The sequence below is a fragment of the Seriola aureovittata genome, chromosome 18, assembly GCF_021018895.1.
Source record: "Seriola aureovittata isolate HTS-2021-v1 ecotype China chromosome 18, ASM2101889v1, whole genome shotgun sequence".
Classification (NCBI taxonomy): Eukaryota; Metazoa; Chordata; class Actinopteri; order Carangiformes; family Carangidae; genus Seriola; species Seriola aureovittata.
The window spans coordinates 1,126,712-1,143,602 of NC_079381.1; the positions used below are offsets into that span (position 1 = coordinate 1,126,712).

Below are 16,891 nucleotides of genomic sequence, written 5' to 3' on the forward strand. Positions count from 1 at the left end.
ATACTCTGTAAGGAATGGCTTCCTTTACACAACTGGCACCCCAGTTATTTTATTGATTCAATCTATTTAACTTTTGTTGGTGTTAGGGAGTGTTGGCATTTGTGACTGAAGCCTCTGTTTTCACAAAGCTACTGGGGATCCTCATAAAAGCAGCAACATCAAAACAGATGTTTAGTGTCTTCGGTATCTGGAGACGCTTTATCGCGTCTGAGAAAACAACCCTGATGATGTCATCAGGATTATTTTAGTTTGGCTTGAAACAACCTGGAGCTGTGAAGTCTGAATGGCTGTTAACAAGCCATAGAGGGTCTAACGAAAAGATGCCATAAATTGCATCATGGGAAATGATTAAAGATCAACGACAGTGCTTTTAGGGCATGACTCATACAAGGGACTGAAAACCAGGAAGTTTTTAAAATGTATTTTTTCCCATGAGTTTGACCTTTATGGAAGTGCAAATCTAAAACTGCACAAGTGCTACTGATAGCAACCAGGACAGTGCTGAGAAGGACAGTGGTGCTTCTCTAAAACTTCTGCAAATAATTCTACTGTAAGGACAAAACCAGCAAGAAGCCACAGCAAGTGTTTTTTAAAAATGTATTTAAATTAGGAGGAAGTGTTGAACAATTTGACACCCCCCCCCCCCACACACACACACTCACACACACTTCCTCTTATGCAATTTTCCTTCTAGACAATCCTCCCTTTAATTAACCTAATTTCTACATTCATAATAGTTACATCTCTTCCATTACACCTGCTGTATGTTCACTATCTGGCAACAGATTGGATTTAATGCTCAGACAGTCAATCAATCAAGTCTGACATCACTAACTGAGGTTTACTAAACTTTCCAATCAAATATTAAATTCAGGAAAAAAAACATAGCATGGCACTTCACTGAAGAAAGCAATATTACATCCTTTCAAACATGGCAACTTTAAACTGATCAAAGACCTTGTGTGTTTTATTCTGACTTTGTTGACTCCTACTGAAAATATGAAAACAGACTGTATATAAGAAATGTTTAAAGCAAACAGATGAATAAACCGAGACAGTAGACTGTTGTGCTGCACACTGAGCACAGCAAGGTTAATTAACTGAAAAGTTAAAAAAAAAATTTTTTTTAATTGCTCATTAACGTGGTAATGGAAGAGAACATTTCTGATACTGACCTTACGAATAAAATCAAAGCAGGATTAGACAGATACATAATACAATTTGTTATGTAATCTTTGTAGCCACTAAATGAAAGCCCTGATTATTGATCTGTGTCATAATGGACTGATCAGCAGCTAATGCATGATTGATACATGAGCCAGGAGAAGCATTTTTAAATTTAACTTGTGCTGTAACAATAAAAACACGTTTGTGTACAGCAGCATGGCTAACATGATGGGACCACATGTAAAGAATTCGACTCTGCACATATTAAGAAACTACATCCACAGGTCCAGAGAGTTCTTCTGAGAGCATGACCTGATAAATTACCAAACTGAGCGTATGATTTACTAATCCCTGCAGGAGGAGTTCTACATCTGTGTTTTTCTGCTGTGTGACCTCTGATGGGACCCATACAATTTAAAACACCATTGTAAACTTATGTCAGAATAATTCACACTGACCAGTTTCACTGTGATAAAACACAATGTCACCCCATGAAGAAGGTTTTGGACCATGGAGGTGTGAGGCACACAGCTTCAAACCAAGCAGGTGATTTGTTGATAATGAAATATTCAACCACATTCATTAAGTGATACTTTCTGTTGTAAATAGCTGCTTGATTCTGGATGATGATGTTTCATTGTAACACAACAGATGTATTTGTAAAAAGTGTGTAATACTATTTATAATTACTGAATTGAATGTGTGTTTGCATTTTAACAGGAGGGAGTGGCAGCTCCCAGTGATTGCACAGCAGGAACCGCAGGATCATTTAAAGTCCTTGATGATAAGCGATAACAGAATTCTGGCTCAGACTATTAACTGGAGCTCTATAGTCTTGCAGACATCAGTAATGTCTGGTTTTACAGTTTAGCTCTGGGAGTTTGTTCCAGCAGTGTCCTCATGTCTAACAGTGCGTCCTCCACCGCCCGGGCCAGATGTGCTGCATTGGTTTCTGCACAGGTGTTGAAAGATGACACAGCAAAGTTGATGTGATTGTTCATTGGGTTGTAGCACACGCCGTATCCGTTGGGTACGACTGGACCGAAACACATGACGCAGTCCGTCTTGGACGGGACCTGGTGGAGACGTGAGGATGTAATTAGTTAGTTAGCATGCTGTTAAAAATAACATCTACTATGTTAAACTGCTCACATGCGTTTATTAAAATGTTTTAGCCCTAAGCAAGAATTTTCCTCACTGTATTTTTTATTCCTCCGTGCCGGCGACAGTCGGAGCCGGAGCCATAATGTTTATGGGTTGTCTGTCTGTCCTACTCTCGTGGACATGATATCTCAGTAACTCTGACAGCTCAAACATTCACTTGGACTTAATGATAACCTGATTAGATCTTGGTGGTCAACGGTCAAAGATCAAGGTCAGTGTGACCTCATAAAACACTTTTTAGCCATAACTCAAGACTTCACAGCAATTATGACAAAGTTTAAGTAAAATGTATTTTCTATGTCTGTGGATAAACAGGGATGCAACCTGAAACTAGTCTGAATGGTGGAGGCAGACAACCAAGAGGAGGTGATTGTAGTTTTCAGTATGTATGTATGAGGTCATTGGGAGAAAATTACGACTATGCAGTGTCTTTTTTCTGTTTTCAGTCAGTTTCAACCAGTAAATGGGCTCAAAAGAATTTTAAAGAATATAAATCCATTCCTGGATCCCCTTATCAAAACCTTTTCAGTAGTTTCTCAGACGGGGCATGAAGACGCATTAAAACGTTGTGGTTATATTCCACTCAGTGCAGCAACAAAACAAATATCAACTGTTTGATGAAACAACAGATTTATCTTAATATTTAAGAATCTGCTTCTTCTAATCATGTTAATAAAACAATTAATTACCAGACAAGTAAGAGACTAATACTGATAGAAACTACAGTAATTCACTATCAGTCCTAAAGCATGGACAGTCTGCTGTGCTGCAGGGTTGTGCGCTCTGTGACAGTTCCTGGATCAAACCTGTTATGACTCAAGTTTGATCCTCAAAAACAATATCATGAAAGTAAATGTCTGATTTTTGTTGCACGTTGCACTTGACTTCAGCTGAAGATGAACTTGTTGCATGGCTGCAGGTGGCAGAATACTGTGCTAAGTTCTTTAACATGTTGGACGGTAGATAAATATTTAAACCAGGAACTTATCATTTACTCTTTGTGGTGAGTTTTCTTCTGAAAATATGACATTTTGAAGTTGTTTTGTTGAATTTGGAAAGTGTGAAGCCATGTGTTTATGTCTTCTAACAACAGTTTTGCTGAGTTATCACAGGTTTGTTATGTCATCAGTCAGAAAGAGGCTAAAGAAACTAAACAGAGGACATGAATGAAAAAGATTTGTCGGCCGCGGAGCTTCACAAATGTGGGTATGTTATCAATTTGGAATTGGAACCAGTTCTCGTGACCCATCCCCAGCTTCAACCCTGGTCCATACCTGACTTGTAGATAGCTGGTAGTGTAAGGCTTTAGCGTAGGCAGTATCTTTGAAGATATCAGGAATGGAGAGCTTCTCATCCACAGCCTGCATTTTAAGGCCCAGAAGGTGTCTGTCTATGGCCTGGCCACTGATCGCCTGTGAACAGGAGAACTCATTAGTCTGAAATGTCAATCATTTGATGTCAAATAATACTGACAAATAAGGGAAGCATTATTTTATATTTTTTCTCTATGTATGCAATAAGCAGTGAACACAGGGTACAGTTCCTTTAACAGCTGATACAGTGCATTTTTGAGGACTATTTTCTGCGTCATCTACAGTACATACAGTGTTATACTGAAAATCTACATTTGGTGCTCTGGTGGGTGTTTGGGGCACACCTTGTGTATGGGACTGAGTCACAAATAAACTACAATGTGTGTGTTTATGTTAATGAAGAAACACGTCACCCAGTGTAACATTGATGTGTTTTAACAGCTTCTGGACAATAATGGAGCTATATGCAGGAATAAGATATATAATGCTTTAAATACACACATTAGAGCTATTCATAGTTTGGATCTGCACATGGGATTTGTTGACAATAAGAAAAATATAGAATCACCAGACACACCACTCACCATGCTAGTGTACGACCTGTGTGCTTTCACAGCTTTCTCCATCATATCAAGCTTCTCTCCGTTCTGTGAAAAACAGGAAGAAGACAAGAATGTCACGACACGTCTTACAGCAGGTTTAACAGCTTTCAAATATATTCAAGTATGATTCAAGCTGCCTGTGTAACAGTGAAATGTTGAATCCCTCAACATTAAAATAATAAATGGTACAGTTTACTCATTTACACTCATTATACAGTGGCAGGAAATAGTGAGTGAACCCCTGGGAGTCATCTGATTTTATAAACATTTGTCTTTAAATATGATAGGATCTTCATCTCAGTTAAAATTATGAACAAACACAATCTACTTGAACTATTAACACATCATTGTGCTGTTCTTTTTCATATTGAATACATCATTCTAACTGGAGTCAGGAGTTATCAAACTTGGGAGTCCAGTCAATGAAACCAGACTTGAAGTTTGGGCCAGAGACACAGAGACTCAGAGTAACAGCTGAAGGTTTAAAGGAATCATTGGAGCTGGTTAACATCTCTGCTCATGAGTCCACCACACACACATCATGGAGAATAGAGTCCTGTTGCCATGGATACAACAGAGAAAGCTGCTACTGAGGTTGAATTATTTGGGAGGAACGTGCTGCTCTAAGTGTGGTGTAAACAGGTCTCTGCACATCATCATGAAAACATCCTCCCACAGGTGGAGCAGGGTGGAGGGAGCATCAAGATCTGGGTCTCTGCTGCCTCTGGACCTGGACAGCTCCACATCATCAAGTTTATCAAGGTCTCTTCAGGATCATGTCAGGGTTTCAAGCTCAGGAGAAGCTGCTGATGCAGCAGGACAGTGACCCTCAACATCAAAGGAAATCCACCTTCTGGAGTGGTCCAGTCAGAGCCCAGACCTGAACCCAGTAGAGATGCTGAGGACTGAAGCTCAGAGAGCCGCTCACACCAGACATCCTGAGAATCTGTCTGACTGAAGCAGCTCTGTAGAAAGAATGGTCCAAACTTCCTTTTTAACATTGAGCAGCTCTGATCAGCAGCTACTGAAGAGCTGGTTTCAGAGGAGCTTCAACCAGTTATTAAACCCAAAGTTTACGGACTGTTTCAGTATGTGTGTTCAATAAAGACATGAAAGGTTATAATTGAACATGTGATATGAGCTTAAGCACATTGTGTTTGTCTATATTTGTGACTTGACATGAAGATCAGATCAGCTTTCATGACAAATTAAAGCAGAAAACCAGGTGATTCCCATGGTACATCACCACTTTGTCTCTGGCTTTTTCCGGGTTGTGACCTGAGTTCATCAGTCGCTCAGTCATGAATACATCTCATTAGACTTTTCCCTCTCATCATACCTGTTTGCTGGGGTCATCAAAAGCTTTGACAAAGGCAGCTGAGGCACTGGAGGCTGAGCGGATCGTATCTGTCCGGCCCAATCGGAACATACGCAGAGAAGCACTTTCATACGTGGCACAGCATCGTTTATGCATCCTGCCGAAACAAGAGGAGGGACAGTGAGAAAACCATGAAGAGACTCTGAGAGTGTATGGAGCTGCACAGAGAAACAAGCTGGTCCTAATTACATCCAATTTTTAGAAGTGACGTTGAAGTAAGAGTTGGTAAATGAAACATTTTAACTGTTAATATTTGATCTCAGCTCCTAGATGAAAAGAACTTCAGGGGTCTGAGGAGCCAGTGAAGAGTCACCAGCAGACAGCTGTCATACAACAGAGAGAGGACACACACACTCTGGAAATGTATGATGATATAGTAAGATGATGAAAAGATAAGAGAAACATCCTATATCTTCAGCCTCACATGCTTAAATATATAAACATTTATAATATTGGACACAATGAAAGATATGTTATCTGTCAGAGGGCTGATCATGAACCTGTGGTGGTGCATGAGCGTAGGGTGAGACAACCTCACTTCCAGTGACGGGTCGACACGCCTCCTTTGTTTCACACAGGACAATCTGACTGAACTCGAGTCCAGCTGGTTTGAGAGAGGGAGTGGAACTGACCTCTCCTTCAACAAATACTGATTGTTTATTTTGTTTTCTGACCGTAGGTGAAATAATTTTAGCAGCAGACAAGAAGCTGTTTGGCTGCAGAGAGTAAGTAAGTAATGACAGTAAAATGTTTGATTAAATGCTGTTTAATTAACAACTTTGTGCACTGCTGTTGTTAGCCTGTGGGCCATGCTGCCTCCTCTTCTTATGTTATGTTTATGACCAGGAGTGTCTCAATATACCGGGATGATAACCATGATATTTAAAAAAGGAAATATTGATATTGTGTTAATATACAAATATGATAATGTTGTGATGGCAGATGTTGGACCGTGTTGATCTTTCGATGATCAGTTCATGTGGTTACCATTATGGTTACAGACTCTTTTTCCACCTCACCACACTCATATTTGAGTCTAGTTCATTTGCCAAAAAAGAGACAAAACAAACAATAAAATAAGTTGTATATATAGATATCGTGATAATATTATCGTACATTCTTTTGGCCATGATAACCGTGTAGTGAAAGTCTGATTTCATGACAGCCCTATTTACAACCCGACCCCTGCTATTTCCTCTCCAGGTAGATTTCACCAGGTGGATTTTGACTGATGAGATGCAGCTGTGACATATTATTTCTGCAGGTCTGCTATTGGCTGATTCGGTTCTTGAGGTGGGGCATTGTGAGTGGACATTATTGTAACCCTTATTTTGCAATACTGCAGTCAGCACTTAAGAATGATTGAGCCGCGTTTGTCTCTCACTCGTCTGTGACGCATGTCATTAGAACAGATACGCTCTATTTTAATCAATCCAGCTGTCTACACAGGCCGTGTTTTACTCACTATACACCATTTTTTCACACTTCCCGTGTTTTATGTGTGTGTGACTCTGTATGGGGCTCTGGGTGCTTCCAAAACAGATGAACTCCAGTCAATACTGTCCCTAAACACATCCTGTGTAGCCACAGGCTGAGCACCAGAGCTGCTGCTGCCAACGTGCTGCTCACTCCACATTCTGTGTAGACACAGCGTTCGGCTACAAAGGTTTGAAGTTCTATTTAATATGAATTTTTGACCATTATTAAGACTATTCCTTTAGTGGACTATGTGCACACACACAAATACCTAGGTGTTCACCTGGACAGTAAACTGGACTGGTCCCTGAACACGGATGCCATCTACCTGAAGGGGGCTCTGGTCCTTTGACGTCTGCAGTGAAATGCTGCACATGTTTTATCAGTCAGTGGTGGCCAGTGTACTCTATTATGCTGCAGTCTGCTGGGGCAGCAGCATGTCAGACATGAACACAAAGAGACTGGATAAGCTGGTAAAAAAGGCTGGGTCTGTGCTTGGCAGGAGTCTGGACTCATTCAGGACTGTTGTGGAGAGATGCATTCAATATAAGATGGAGGCCATCTTGACAATACCAACCATCCTCTCCACAACATTCTGGCAGGACAGAGAAGCAGCTATAGCAGCAAACGTCTCATCTCACTGCGCTGCAGAACAGAGAGGTTCAGGAGATCCTTTGTTCCCACTGCCATCAGGCTGTACAACACCACAGCCAAAGGAAGTGGACTAAACTAATTATTATTGTTTATTATTTATTATTATTACTACCAATGAGCTACTGAATTAAGTATCCATCCATCCAGCCATCTATCTATATGTATAGTCATTGGTATAATATACAGATTAATTTTTTTTTTATTATTTATATTATATATTTTTTTTTTTTACATGAAACCTTCACATCTTATCAGTAACCCTTGTTCTAGAGACCAAAGATTAAAAAGCATCCAAACAAAGACTTTTCAGCATCTCACCTGTAGTAGGCCAGCTGCAGTGCCATCTGTATGAAGGCATCAGGGCTCATCTTGTGGGCCTTTGGGACATTTTTCCCAAAGTGGCCGAACACTATAACCCTCATATCCAGGTCTTGGGCCAGTCTGTGGTGGGAGAAATGTCAGGACAGTGAGAGACCTGGACTATCTCTGTGCTTTATGACATGATTTAACCTATTAAGCCCTAGGGATGCTGGAGGGTCTGACTCGCCTAGACAGACCATCAGGTCCATTTGTAAGGGCTTGGTCAGTATGGATAGGTAAGACCTCAGATAATTTATTCCATGTGTCATTAACATTTTGACTGTTACTATAGCTGAGTAAATTGTGATAAACCAAAGGAAAATAATTTTAAAAAAAAATTCTCGCCTAGAATTTATTTTCAATTAGACAGTGGATAACACTATGATAACAATGGCCCCATGCAATTCAACAAAGTTGAATTGGCTGTGTATCACGCTTAAAATCCGAATCTGTGGTGAAAGTCTCTTGTCCCTACGCTCGGGTGTAGTATTGCAAGGAAGCAAGTTTTATGGGAGTGTGACATACCTATTACATATAGCTATTACATATTTTCTACATCTGTGAGATGTAGAAAAAAGTTAGCGCTGTGTATTTAAACGGTAGTACCACCAAAAGCGCGGGGCTTGGGGCTCAGTCTTTTCTATCCAGGCCCCCATCTCGACCGACTTTACTGGAAAACTGTATCGGTAGCCTCAAAATGACTATGAAAGGGTAAGGAAACAATATTGTTGCTTTTGAGCGAGCAGATTACATGTACCATCGTGATTCATTTCGACTGTCTGTTTACGTTGATAGGTGTCTTATTTTGAAACAGAAATATTGAAAGTATTGCCAAACAAATATTCTTTGGACTACATACACTTGGACTATTGTTTTGGTAGCATTAAAGCGTCATCTTTTAGAAGCATTAAAAAAAAAAGTCTTTTTACAGGGAATTATGTATCGCACTGTTCTGCCGGTACCAAGTCCGTCGGGCTTAAGAGGTTATATGTGTATGTATATACATATACATACATATATGTATGTATATATACATATGTCTTTATCTTAGAGTGTCATTATAAAAGGTGATCTCACATGTTCATACTCTGCTTGGCCTCCTCAATGTCGTTCTTGATCTCAGGTGTGATGTTGAAGTGTAGTTTCTGCGGCGAGGGCAAAGGAACCATGGGAGGCTGCACCGTCTCCTGCTTCTTCCTGTTCCCACACACAAGAGAAGAGAGAAGAACAGAAACAAATGTCGTAAAAAACAACATCACCATAACTGTACTTAATAAAGCCCTGGTTTTCTGTCTGTGGTCAACCAGTCCATGCTGTGAGTCAGTGTGCTCACTCTGTCCTAGTGCTCACTGTAAAATAATATAATAATGTCCAAACAAACATCTACAGAGCCTCAATAATCTTTGACCTACTTACGTGTACTCTACAACATGGTCGATCAAGGCCACAATGGGTGGGCCTTCAGCGGGGGCATGCTCGTAGTTTGCACCACACGTCCCGTCCTCTCCAATAATAAACTGAAAAAAAGAATGGAGACTTCAGAGAACAAAAAAACAAGCATTTGTATCACATCCTTCCTAAGGAATTTGTTGACAGGGTTAAAGCAAAGAAATCCAAATCACATGTCAAGTTCCTCATAATGACTAAAGAAGTGCTGACGTGTCACCTGCAGTGTCTTGTCAAACCAGCGGTTGCCACTGTTCCACTGGGAGCCTCCTCCGTGCAGCATCTGCACGGCAGCAGAGCTGCGGTGCAGCTCGTCAGAGATTCCAGGCCTCGCTCCATCCAAACACAATGTGAAGATGCTCCTTTGGATGGCGGACACAGATTCTTTGTTGGTCTTATCTGAACAAATCAAGTACACACACGCAAAGCAAATGTGCCGTCAGACTGCAACAGTTACAAATATACATATCAAGTCACTTTTACATACTTTATTTATAGTTCCCTTATTAGGAATGTACCTTATTTATTCAAGTTATTATGAGTTATTTTAATTTTAAACGCAGTTACAAGCTTGTGATTTCTTAAGACTATCACTGTGACTGGTGCCCTGACTCCTGCCTTCTTCGGCTTAGCGTCAGTGGTCAGTTAGCTCACCCTTGGTGAGATTGATGTAGGCCTTGGCCCAGGAGTCACGATGCTGGGTGGTCAGGATGCCGACGGGCTCCACCTTGGCCTGTACTGAGGAGCTGCAGATTCTCTCCAGCTGAAGACAGAGCTGATTGACAGTCAGCGGAGTCCCATCACTGTTGTACACGTCCAGCACAAAGAACTAAGTCCAAGTGAAGAAAATAAAAGCTCAGTCTGGCTTCTCATTTTTAGTTGACAACTGTTAGTTTTCCAGATGAAACAACAACTGTAGCTGGAAAATGTTACCAGCTGCAGCTAGTTAGCTACAGCTGGTAACAACAACAAACTTAATAAATTATGAACATTATGTCTGCAGACCTGGGGTCTGTATCACACAGAGAGATTAGTGGGCTATTCAGCTCTTAGGGCTTCACGCAGGTCTGCTGGTATCATGAAGCCGGTTCACCATAGCAACCTCAGGGGCACAACTAACCAGCTCAATAACAGGTTCAGCTCAGCAAATCAAACCAATTAAGTGACTGGTAATAAAGAGGTAATTTTAATAGATCAGTATAATAACTATGATTACCACTTTCATGTGTCCACTCTGGGATTGAAACAAGGCTGCTAACAATTAGAGAGATTATAGTTTACCACACTCACAGTCTAATGAATGGTGATTATCCTGTAGCTTAGACCAGAGCAACAGTTTCTTTTCATCTGCACAGACTGTGTTGACGTTCCTCTCTGATTTGGTGATTAATTCTATGACTTATTGAAAATAATTTGTTCATCATGAGACAGAACATCCAGTTGTTACCATACTAGTCAATCTAAACTACTGAACATGTTGAACACCAACCAGCAACTACACATTGATAACCAGTTTCAAGCTCCAGTTATACTGGATCACCAATGTCAGGCTCCCCAACGAGACCCATACCAGGTTGAACTTTGTGATACAGGCTCATGGTCCAAGAAGCACATAGACAGAGACACATGGTTTAGACCAGCGCTCCTCACCTGAAGGTTGTGCACTACAATGATGTGTTTTGGGGACGGTGAGCTCTTTGCGTGGTTCACCACTGAGTCTCTCTTCAGACCAGGGATACGGCAGGATGAGAGCACTTCATAATACTGGTTCATACACAGGGGATTTCCTCCCAGGCGCTCCACTGGTAGTGTCTCACTGCAAAAGATACAAGCTCTGCCATTACACACTAAACTGTGAATACAGGGTTTGATGAACACACAGTATTACAGAAAAAGTAGTATAATTGTAGAGGAGTGTTATAGGTTTTTATAAAGATACATACAATTGATTGCATTGATTGCAGTGATTGTACATGATGATGTAAACATACGCAAATATCTTCAGGAAGACAGAATTTGTTTTAAACTACAGTCCATTTTTACATCATTAAATTTCACATCCCAAAGTAGATGGATTCACTCCTAGAAGACAGAAACTAATAAAAGTTGTAGGATGCTGAAGTACACGTGTGTCGTTGAAGGACATTTTCAGCTCAGTACTCACTTGTCAATCATTGTCTTAAAGTCCAAAACACCTGCAATCAGTTTGGCAGCAAACCTGAACACAGAGAACATGACAAATCATTTAAATGTTAACTTGTAAGAATATTTCCCTATGTTGGTAACAAAGAAAGTGATTACATTTTTGAAAACATCACTTTTAAAAACCAGAATGGATCACTGTGGCTCAGGAGGTAGAGCCAGGGAGGGCTGTCCACTAATCGGTAGGGCGGTTATTCGATTCCCGGTTCCTCTAGTCCACATGTTGAATAGTGGATCAAGGTACTGGTGTGTGGGTGGTGTGTCTTCCTCAAGCTTGGGTCCTCTGCCAGAGGCCTGGGAGTTTGAGGGTTATAGCTGTTCCTAGGATTGCGCTCTTCTGGGCAGAGACCTCAGATGTTGTACCTGGAGTCTGCTGGAGCCACTCTCCCAGTTTGTGGGTCACAGCCCCCAGTGCTCCGATGACCACTGGCACCACTGTTGACTTTACTGTCCACATCTTTTCTAGCTCCTCTTTCAGCACTTGGTATTTTTGGCATCCAATGTATGCTGTTCCTGCCTGCATCTTACATCCTGCTATTATATGCTGGACTCAGGATCATCTTTCCACAGCTTGCACTGGGGTCCTGTCTGGTGTGGTAGACCCCCAAGTCTAACAACCTGAGACTGTACACTGAGCGGAGCGAGGGAGGCCGAGGACTGGTGAGCGTCGGAGCTACTGTCCAGGATGAAACGACCAAGATCCAGGAAAACATCAGGAAGATGGCCCCTGTAGATTAGCTGTTAATTGAATACCTCAGGCAGCAGAAACCCCATAACCCCATCATGGAGGGACAAACCCCTACATGACATGTACCACAGACATATAGAAGAAGTGGCTGATATCAAGAAATCCTACCAGTGGCTGGAAAAGGCTTGAGATGTGTATATATATATATATATACAGTATATATATATATGTGTGTGTGTGTGTGTGTGTGTGTGTATGTATAGGTTTTAATTATAGGTTTACTTTAGGTTTTAATTAACTGCGACTAAACATGCGCTGTGTGTGTGATCACCTTATTTGTCCCTGCTTATCACTGAAGTTCATTCGAGGTAACACCAACCCAGGACTTGAATGCACCACCACAGGCAGCCGGTATTCAAGATAAGCAAGCTGCACCCACCACTCTGAAAGCTACAGAGACAGAAACACATATAAGTATATATTCTCCCACATTCTCACACTCAATATTTTTTTTTTTACTCCACAGCTGGTGTAGTTGAGCTCACCCAGTTCTCAGTGTTGCCTGCTCTCTTTTCCAGGCCTTTCTGCAGTCTCTCTCCGACCCCTCCTGCTTTCTGAAACTCCTGCACCAGCTCTTTGGTGTACTTCAGCTCGTCCACCTCCAGAATGGGCTCCAGGGCAGTAATGTAGCGCTCACAGGTCTGCTGCAGCGGGGGGACAGGCAGATGGGGCAGGCCCTGCTGGTGGGTCAGGTATCTGCCAGCAACCCGAGTTGCTGATACAGGCTTCACTAAGTGGTTTGGTTTCATTAAGCCGCAGGGTTTCGCCATCCCCACCTTCACCTGAGACACAAAGAGGATACATTATTGGATTTTTTGGGGCCGATGACTATACAGATATTAGGGAGTAAAAAATGTCTGATATGTATAAAAACACTTGTGAAAAAGATATGTAATGAAAGCAGGATATTTTATAATTTAACAATAAACTTTATTGTCCAAAATGACATCAGAGCACTGAAACGCTAAATTTCCGAAAGTAAAACAAAACTCTTTAGTAGTTTGATAAATGCAGGTCAGTGACAATGTAAAACAGATCATGCCGAATCTGATTTCTTAATGCATTTTCAAAAATTCAGTTAGTGAACTTTTTGGTTTTTAAATGTCAAGCCTCTCATTGGAATCTTCTCTGGTTTCTGCTATTGGTATTTTTGGTAAACAGCTATCATAAACTGTGACCCTCTCTAAAGCATATCAAGATAATAGTTTTTGGTAGTTATTCTCAGAATATGTGAAACATACATGTGATACTGAGTGTCAACATTTCACATTGGGGAAAAAGTAGAGACAACAAATCTTGCTCATGATTGGACAGAATCCAAGTCGGCTCGGTTAGCAATAAGAACACCCTGCCAAACCCCTTATAAGAGTTGGAGCAAGTGAGCGCCTTCAAATACCTTAAGATGGTTGTGGATCAAGCCTTCACCTTTTCTGATTGTGTTGATTAAATATATTAAAAGTGACAACAAACTGAGGGGGTTTGAGAACAGTGAATCAATCACTCATACAAAGTGTTCTTTCCTTCAACACTGTATCCTGGTTCGGATTCCTGGCTGTCAAGAACAAGGCCGAACTCTCCAGCATAGTCCAACTTGGCAGTGTGATATCAGGCTGTAAACAACACCCGTTAGATTATCACCATGACAAAGTAGTTGCAAGATTGACAGATAAAATCTTAGAGGTCTCATACCTTCCACTGAATCATCACTTTCAGCTTCTGCCTTTCATCCCACCTCCCATTAAACACTTCAATTTAAACCTATAATTAATGGACATGCCACTGCTGTTATGAATCCCATGTACTTTCCAATTTACTATTTCATTTTTGATAACTGATTTCTTTCTTTTTCTTTAAGAAATTGCATCTAATATAGTGTATTTAAATATCTTACTTGTCTATTAAGGGATATATGATGTAATATCTTGATTGTCATGCAAGCTGAAGATGAATTTATACTTGTGTGCAAAGCTAGACTTTTTTTGATGATACAATGCAGAAGAGAAGTAGAACCACAGAGTTTAAATATATTAATAAGTATAACTGATAGCGCTGGTATAACAGCAGCTGCAGAGCGTATGGCCACATCAGCTTTTTGTCTCACAGACACATTTCAGTTGTCACGAGTTGCAATTAAAATTATACTGAAGACACATCAAGATCCATTTGTTAACATTTCAGTCTAAACCAAGCATATTGTGTGATTGGCTGTGGTCACACAAAATAAGGAAGCATAGGCACAGCACTCTCTGGAAGAAGACAAAAAAAGACAGACGTTTGTAAAATTGTACTGATGGCAAACATCAAATTTTCCAAAGACAGTAAGCCATTATGGCTACAGGCTTTTCCTTTTATCACCCAGACACCCTACAAAAATTGTGCAATAATAGTAATAATAGTAATGATAGTAGTGGACATGACAGCAACAATAATGATGTTGCAATAATAGTAAGTTATAACACTACTGATATAAGTAATAATACCAACTAACAACAGTAATCAATATTATTATTAATTATAATAAATTTAGCAGCAGGTGTTGAGCACCTTCTTGCCTTTTACTGCATGTTACTCCATTTTTCGTGGCATCCATCATTAGCTGGTCCTGATGTTGTATCATTTAATATTGTATCTCACACAATTCAGTTTAAAATTGGTGCGGGAGCATTATTATACATCCTTAAATCCTGCCAGCCCCTTTTACATAATGCTGATATATGGTATGTTTTTATTTCTACTGTTCCACTCTTTTACCTTACTCAGGTTCTTTTACCTTTTCTTTTATCTGTTTTTTATTTTTGTGTGAAGCACTGTGCAACTCTGTTAAGAAAAGTGCTATATAAATAAAAGTTATTATTATTTTCTATTAAATACAGGGAGCAGGGGTTTACTTCTATATAATCTGAATTGACTTTGATTCTGTCCAATCAGGACCATTGTTGTCCCTACTTTTTCCCTTATGTGAAATACTGTAGTGTTTCCCGCCTTGTTGTTAAGTGAAATGTTGTGTTTTGCACCTCAGGACGACCACAATGTCATCACTTTCCGACATACATATCACCGCTAGGAGGCAATCTGTACTCATTTGCAACTCGACCACAGCAGGTTCATGTAAACAGAAGCACTACTAAAAGATCCTCTATACTGTCTCTGCTACTAAGTAAAGGGCTTCGAGAAAGGAACATTAAATATTCAGATGCTATCAGATATTTCCCAGTGCACAGTGTTTTATTTAAATCATCCATTTCTAAAGAATTTAACGATAGGGTGTAAAAAAACAAAATTTGTTTTTAGCAAGTGTCCGGTAGCATGTGTTAGTGTTGAAGCTGAAGAATAACTTTCAGAGAGGAAACAGCTGATCACATTTATCTGTGGCGCAATGTGATACATTTCTTCAGATTAGTGTGTATGCCGAAGGGAAAGATCGATATGATGACGAAGGTGACGACTTTAATGTTATGTTGGCAAAGTTGCTACAGTTCACTTATCATAAACGCTTAACGCTACACCAAATAAAGGTGAATAATATAGTCTCGGTCCATCTTATCCTTAGTATCTTTTCGCTATATTTAATCTTGGCTGAGCGTAAAATCACCTTTGACCCAGTTGGGTTAGCTAACCGTTAACGACCGCTAACTTTGCTAACAGCTAGCCAGTCAACATTCCTTCACCACCTAGTGAGCTCAGCAGCGTTAACCGATTCCTCATCAAAATCATTGAGACTGCTTCATGTCCACGACAGTAGTTATCAAGTCAAGCTATATTGCTAAGCTATATTGGCTGTGGGCCAATGTTAAACAAGCACAGTCAGCTAAAGGTACGTTACTTACCATAGTTCTGCTGCAAATGCCCCACATTCTGCATTCAAAGTAACGCCCACAAACTCAGGTCCGTCAAACCTCCGGGTCCACTGTAACGGGTTAGCCGAGTCCTTCACCTGCGCTTTGTCAGACCCACCGGGGACAGACCTCTCGAAGCAACTCTACACAGCACAGCTGCTGAACACAGTGACTGGGTAAAGTTACTCAGCAGTGAACGCCGGGTGTCTGATTGCCATAAAGAAAGGGAGGGTGTGCCCAGAGGATATTTACATACACTTTAATAACGGATACTAATGACGCGTAATGGATTCACTTGTTTTTCTCAATTAACGGCATTTATATCTAAATTAAATGACATATCTCATAATTTTTTTTAAAGAAAAACTTTCCTTAGAGATCTGAGATAATGATCTTGTTAATTTAGAAAAACAGAGGATTTTTTAAGTATAAAGTTTTCTTTAAAAAATATAAAATTTGAAGAATAAAATCGTGCTGTTTTTCTGAATTAAGGACATAATTACCTAACAATTTTGAAAAAAGTTTTCTTTAAAAAAAATTCTTCT

At 40.3% G+C, this 16,891-nt stretch overlaps 1 protein-coding gene across 1 annotated transcript; it reads right to left on the reverse strand.

The window, feature by feature from the left end:
* Positions 1-818: 818 nt before the first annotated feature.
* Positions 819-16,539, reverse strand: crata (carnitine O-acetyltransferase a). Its single transcript, XM_056404141.1, has 14 exons — positions 16,338-16,539; positions 12,996-13,292; positions 12,782-12,900; positions 11,725-11,778; positions 11,211-11,376; positions 10,215-10,389; positions 9,781-9,959; positions 9,531-9,631; positions 9,192-9,311; positions 8,073-8,195; positions 5,586-5,721; positions 4,229-4,291; positions 3,606-3,743; positions 819-2,243 (listed from the first exon to the last, which is right to left on the reverse strand). The coding sequence occupies exons 1-14, from the start codon at positions 16,362-16,364 to the stop codon at positions 2,028-2,030; spliced, it is 1,914 nt and encodes a 637-aa protein (XP_056260116.1). The 5' UTR covers positions 16,365-16,539; the 3' UTR covers positions 819-2,027.
* Positions 16,540-16,891: the final 352 nt, after the last annotated feature.